General features: G+C 58.1%; 3 protein-coding genes across 5 annotated transcripts in view; all 3 read left to right on the top strand.

The window, feature by feature from the left end:
* The window catches only part of Gpr137 (G protein-coupled receptor 137), a 4,194-nt gene extending 572 nt beyond the window's left edge, over nt 1-3,622 (top strand). The window contains exons 2-8 of one of the 3 annotated variants that reach the window (XM_015478178.2): nt 664-1,043; nt 1,122-1,171; nt 1,880-2,003; nt 2,226-2,375; nt 2,489-2,617; nt 2,751-2,869; nt 3,154-3,622. In XM_015478178.2, coding sequence (XP_015333664.2) covers nt 664-1,043; nt 1,122-1,171; nt 1,880-2,003; nt 2,226-2,375; nt 2,489-2,617; nt 2,751-2,869; nt 3,154-3,313 — 1,112 coding nt within the window. In that variant the 3' untranslated portion in view covers nt 3,314-3,622. Of the gene's footprint in view, nt 1-663; nt 1,044-1,121; nt 1,172-1,879; nt 2,106-2,225; nt 2,376-2,488; nt 2,618-2,750; nt 2,870-3,153 lie in introns of all 3 variants that reach the window. The other 2 variants (XM_015478177.2, XM_048789070.1) reach the window with 2 other exon arrangements.
* Nucleotides 1-5,765, top strand: part of Esrra (estrogen related receptor alpha) — a 26,729-nt gene that overhangs the window by 822 nt on the left and 20,142 nt on the right. Inside the window, exon 2 of the mRNA XM_015478180.2 lies at nt 1,200-1,205. The gene's annotated coding sequence lies outside the window, so the exon portion shown is untranslated. The remainder of the gene's footprint in view (nt 1-1,199; nt 1,206-5,765) is intronic.
* The window catches only part of Kcnk4 (potassium two pore domain channel subfamily K member 4), an 8,080-nt gene continuing 7,371 nt past the window's right edge, over nt 5,057-5,765 (top strand). The window contains exon 1 of the mRNA XM_048789072.1: nt 5,057-5,609. The gene's annotated coding sequence lies outside the window, so the exon portion shown is untranslated. The remainder of the gene's footprint in view (nt 5,610-5,765) is intronic.

The following is a 5,765-nucleotide window of genomic DNA, read 5'->3' on the forward strand; positions in this document are numbered from 1 at the left end:
CGGGCCTCTGCGCAATTTGCGTAGCGAACGATGCCCGCGCAGGCGCAGGAGGGGGCGGAGCAGCGGGAGCCGGGGAGCTGGAGCCCCGGGTCCCGGCGACCGGAGCCCGCTCCCCCAGCCGCGGCCTGAGGATTGGGCATCGGCCTTTCCTGCCCCCCGAGGCTGGAGGGTGGAGGCGGTGGGCGGGGGAGAACGGCTGGATTCTCAAGGACAGAGAAAGAAGCCCCCATACGGATTATTGGAGGAGAGAGAGCCCCCAAGCTTGGGGATGGGGAGAGCCGGGCGTTGGGCGCCCCCGCAGCGATCGCTGCTCTAAGCTGACCGGTATCGGCCGGCTCTCCCCCTCCTGCCAGGCCGACTTGAGCGACCAGAGCCAGGGACTCCTCTCCTTCAGCCTCTGTATCCCCGCATCCCCCTGGCTCTGAGGCCAGCCCAGGGAGAGACACCCCAACCCCCCACCTCCTTTGCCCAGGAGAGGACTGCCCTTCCACATCCCAGAGCCAGGGGCCCAGGTTGCCTGTGTCTCCCAAGGCAAGGGTCTTTCTGTTGAGGAGGAAGGCCCTGGCCAGCCACAACTTCTATCCTTTTGAGTTCCCATCTCTGTCACTGCACCCTCCGTATTTATTTCCCTGCCCCCTTGCCAGTCCTCCATCTCTTTCCCTGGGATTCAGGCCTCCTTCCCTGACATGGAGAGTAACCTGTCTGGCCTGGTACCTGCTGCCGGGCTGGTTCCTGCCCTGCCGCCTACTGTGACCCTGGGGCTGACCGCGGCCTACACTACCCTGTATGCCCTGCTCTTCTTCTCTGTCTATGCCCAGCTCTGGCTGGTGCTTCTGTATGGGCACAAGCGTCTCAGCTATCAGACGGTGTTCCTGGCACTCTGTCTTCTCTGGGCCGCCCTACGTACTACCCTCTTCTCCTTCTACTTCCGTGACACTCCCCGAGCCAATCGCCTGGGGCCCTTGCCCTTTTGGCTTCTCTACTGCTGTCCTGTCTGCCTGCAATTCTTCACACTGACGCTCATGAACCTCTACTTTGCCCAGGTAATTGTGGTAAGGGGTGGGGGATGAGGGGGGCAAGACTCAAGAGCCCAAAGGAGTGATGGGCATCTCTGCTCTCAGGTGGTGTTCAAGGCCAAGGCGAAGCGTCGGCCAGAGATGAGCCGAGGCTTGTAAGTATTGGGGCACTGGTGGGCTCAGCCCCAGGTCAGGGGCAGGGAGAAGCCTACTTTTCAGGGCTTAGGCAAGAACAACACAGGGAATGTTTGTGAAAGAGCTTGGAAAAGCTGAAGCACCTGGCACAGATGGCTCAGCAGAGGCTTGCATAGGTGAGGGTCGACAGTAATAGAAACAGTTGTATACTGTGAGGGGAAAGGACACCAGTGTCATCCATGATGGAGAAAGAGCTGGAGGTTCCAACCCATGGAAATCACAAAGCCCAAGTGCACTTCTGGGTGACCTTGGGCTGCAGTACCCCTGTCACTGCACATTGTCTTCCAGTTCATAAAGAACTTTTACAAACATCTTTCTTTTAACAACTTACCTGAGAAGTTCTTATCTTTATTTGCAACTTGAGGAAACTGAGGCCCAGCCAGATAAAGGAGCGTGTTCAAGGTCACAGAGCTGGCAGGAAGCAGAGCCAGAGCTCAGATCTAGACTTCTGACTTCCAATCTGGTGTTTCTTTGCAAGATGCCACAGCTATCCCTCACCTTCTGACCTCTTTGGGCCTCAGTTTCCCAATCTGTAAAACTGGAAGAGCAGGTTTCAGCCTGGATGATCTGAATTCTGACAGACACTGGGGTCTCCTGAGGGCGGTAGTGTGGTTGGTGAATGCCAAGGGCAGTCCATGGTCTGAGGCTGACTGTGCTGTGGGCTGCAGGCTGGCCGTCCGAGGGGCTTTCGTGGGGGCCTCGCTGCTCTTTCTGTTGGTGAACGTGCTGTGTGCAGTGCTGTCCCGCCGGCGACGGGCACAGCCCTGGGCCCTACTGCTGGTGCGCGTCCTGGTGAGCGACTCCCTCTTTGTCATCTGCGCCCTCTCTCTTGCTGCCTGTCTCTGCCTGGTTGCCCGGCGGGCCCCTTCCACTAGCATCTACCTGGAGGCCAAGGTAGGGCCACAAGTCCTGATGCACAGGTATCCTTGGGGATCTTTGGGCAGTGGTCATCAGGGTACAGAGGAAGTTGGGAGCCTCCTCTCCCTGAGGATCCTCTGTTGTCGTCCGTGCCAGGGGACCAGTGTGTGCCAGGCGGCTGCAATGGGTGGCGCCATGGTCCTGCTGTATGCCAGCCGGGCCTGCTACAACCTGGCAGCCCTGGCCTTGGCGCCCCGGAGCCGGCTGGATGCCTTCGATTACGACTGGTACAATGTTTCTGATCAGGTGAGTGTTAGGCCGTTTACCAGCTGTGGCACCTGCTCTCAAGCTGGCCTTGCTCTGTCATGGTGCTACTCGAGTGGGATTGCAGACTGGCACAAGCTCCTGCCTTCCCACAGGCGGATCTGGTAAATGACCTAGGGAACAAGGGCTACCTGGTGTTTGGCCTCATCCTCTTCGTGTGGGAGCTCCTGCCCACCACCCTACTAGTGGGCTTCTTCCGTGTGCATCGGCCCCCGCAGGACCTGGTGAGGGTCTCCATTCCCCTCGATGGGGCTAGTGGAAAAGAGTGGACCCTGGGAATCCTGGGCAGGTGTCCAGGGACACCTGTGGGGGACAGGAGAAAGCACTGACGACAGTGACATCCCCCCCCCCACACAGAGCACCAGCCGCATCCTCAATGGGCAGGTCTTTGGCTCCCGTTCCTACTTCTTCGACCGAGCTGGGCACTGTGAGGACGAGGCCTGCTCCTGGGAGCATAGCCGGGGGGAGAGCACCAGGTAGGAGTCCTTCCTGGCTCCTGGCCTGCTCCATCAGCAGTAGGATTGGAGAGCCATGTCCCCCCAGCCCCCACCTCACATCTAGCCGTTGTTTCCCCATCTGTTTTAGGTGAGGCCCCCTCTGGGTTCCTAGTGCTAAGTCCTCCACCTCCGTCCCTGGATGCAGTTTACCCTGGACCCAGGGGGGGTGGGTTGTAGGGACTCTGAGCCTCTCTTCCCCTGCCATTCTCGTGAATGTGGCTCTGGTCACTGCCCTGGGACTGACCCTGCTTCTCTGCCTGCAGCATGTCGGGCAGCCTAGGCTCTGGCAGCTGGTACGGCGCTATCGGGCGTGAGCCAGGCTGGTGTGGGGGCAGCCAGACGAGGACCACTCCTCTGCTCTTCTCCCAGGTGCCAGGACCAGGTGGCCATCACCACAGTCTCTACTCGACCCCACAGACGTGACCTCCCCTTGTGCTCCCCCCCAGAGCACTCAGACCCCAGTCCCCCTCACCTCAGGCCCCTGTGCCACGTTTATCTGCCGCTTCTTGCCCAGGATCCCGGGGGCCATGACAGGCACCCCCTCTGGCCGGCTCCTTGCTGCTCCTGTCGTAGTGAGCTAGTGCCGTTGCCCCTAGGATGGGAGGGCACGGCCCTAGCTGCCAGATGCCTACAGCGCCCTGGCATGACCTGCCACCTCCGCTTCCACATTGGAGCCAGCTACCTCTCCTGTGCCTGCCACTCAATAAAGTGTCTGTGCCCCTCTTCCGTTCACCTGTTGCATCTGTGTTTTGGGTTGTTCTCACCTTTGCCTGTGCGGTCACAAGCTGATCAGACTCTGGCCCTTAAAGTGGGCTGCCGGGCTAGACAGGGCTATTCACATCACCAAGGCTGGAGGGCACAGAGAGGGAGGGATCTGCAGCCATCAAGGGGAGGCTGCACATGCTTTGGTTCTAGAAGCTCTTCTGAGGTAGGTTCCTCCCATTCCTAACAATTTCTTGTCTTTTGTAATATCTTCCTCAAGATTCCCCCGCCCCCGTGATTCTGAGAATTGAACCCTGGGGTGCTCTACCACTGAACTACATCTCCATCTCTTTTTATTTTATTTTGAGATAGGGTTTTGTTAAGTTGCCCAATCTGGCCTTGAACTTGTGATCCTCCTGCCTCAGCCTTCCAGGTAGCTGGGATTACAGGCATGTCTTACTTTTTTTTTTTTTTTTTCCTTTTTTAAAATGGGCTCTCACTATATTGTCCAGGCTGGCTCTGAACTCCTGGACTCAAGCAATTCTCTGGCCTCAGCCTCATCGCAGGTAGCTGAGACTACTGGTGTTGTGTGCCACCATGCCCAGCCCACAACATCTCCCTGGGGCTGGGGCTGTAGTTCAGTGGAAGAGCACTGGCCTAGCATGCACAAGACCCTGGGTTCAGTCACCTGCACTGCCCTCCCCTAAATCGCATATTTTATGAAGCTGAAGCCTTCCATCTTCTGGTCAGCAACTAAAGCCCTTCTCCTGAGCCCCACTGCACTGTGGTTATGTGACTGGTGCATCAAAGTGATGGGGCTTGTGGAGGCCTGGTTGGTTTCTCTCTCACCACTCCTAACCTAGCCTTCAGGTGCCAGGGCTCAACGAGGACTGACAGAGAAGGTGTTGATGTGGGATAGAACAGTATCTGGCTCCCAATGAGGTGTGAGTTTGCCAACATGGGTGGGCTGCCTGGAGGATCCCCTTCTCTGGCTGCCCTAATAGCATAATCCCTGCTCTGTTCCTGCCTCCCTGGCAGATCTGTCTGGTAGCTGGCAGTTATTAGAGGTCTGATTCTTGAGGGTTCCAGCTCCTGAGAATCCCCAGGGTCTAGCACTAGCTTGCCTTGAAACTTTGTGCTTAGGGTTGTTCTGGGGGCCAGGCCTGCAGGGCCTCTGCAGAGCTCCTCTGAGAACCAGAGAATTAGCTGGAAGTTGGACAATCACTTTGCATTGAAAGGAAAGTTGCTGACATTTCTAGGACACTTGATTGGGCGGCCAGGCTCTGTTTTGAGCATTTATAAACGCTGACCTCTCCAATGCCCTGAACAGCACCTGAAGTGATAATTAATTATCCTTTTTCTGTAAGTGTGAACAGGGACACTCCAGAGAGCTTGCTAACCTATCCAAGGCCCTACCAGTAGGGGGCAGTGGGCCTTAAAGCCCAGGTCTAAAATCACTCACCACGAGGGCAGAGGACCCCAGGAGGCAAGAGGAGGGTCTTGGGTGAGCCCAGAGGTTGTAAAGAAGTGGGTGAGAGCAGGGTGAGGGAAGGTTCAAGACCCCCCTGGGCCTTGGCTGTTCAGACAGATGGAAGAGAATACTGGCACCTGCAGCTTAGGCCCCTGGGGCTGACTCCTGGGCATGGCCTTGGAAACCAAGGGCTGGGGAAAGGAGAAGAGGAGTAGGAGAATGCCCACTCCAGTGACTTCTCAGCTGGGGCCCAACCCTCATCATTGGCCAAATTCAGGTGGCCTCCTGGCCAAATCCACTGAGCCCAAGGGACAGGCTGTCCCCAGGGATATAGACCAGGGCCCTTCCCAATCCTGTAATGGGCTTGGAGGCCGCCAGGAGATTAGCGTGGTTCCTGTGGGCCAACTGATGCCCAGGCCAGGGCGGCCACTGGCCACACTGGGCTCTTGTCTGAGATTAGAGGGTTGGACCCACAGCGACCCTTCTCAGGTTTTTCTGCCATCCACTGTCGCCGGCTAGCGAAGATCTGGGAGCCAGGCGGCCAAGGTACAGGGCTTAGTGCGAGAGTGGTGGCGGGGAGCGCCGGTGGCTAGGGCGCGGCACTGAAGAGAGGAGCGGCGCTGGAGGGGTTAAAAGCGGGAGGAGGGGGCTTCAGTAGGGGAGGGAGGGGGTCCCAGCCCGGGCAGCCGCCCGCTCCGCCCC

Source organism: Marmota marmota, unplaced genomic scaffold (assembly GCF_001458135.2).
Source record: "Marmota marmota marmota unplaced genomic scaffold, marMar, whole genome shotgun sequence".
Classification (NCBI taxonomy): Eukaryota; Metazoa; Chordata; class Mammalia; order Rodentia; family Sciuridae; genus Marmota; species Marmota marmota.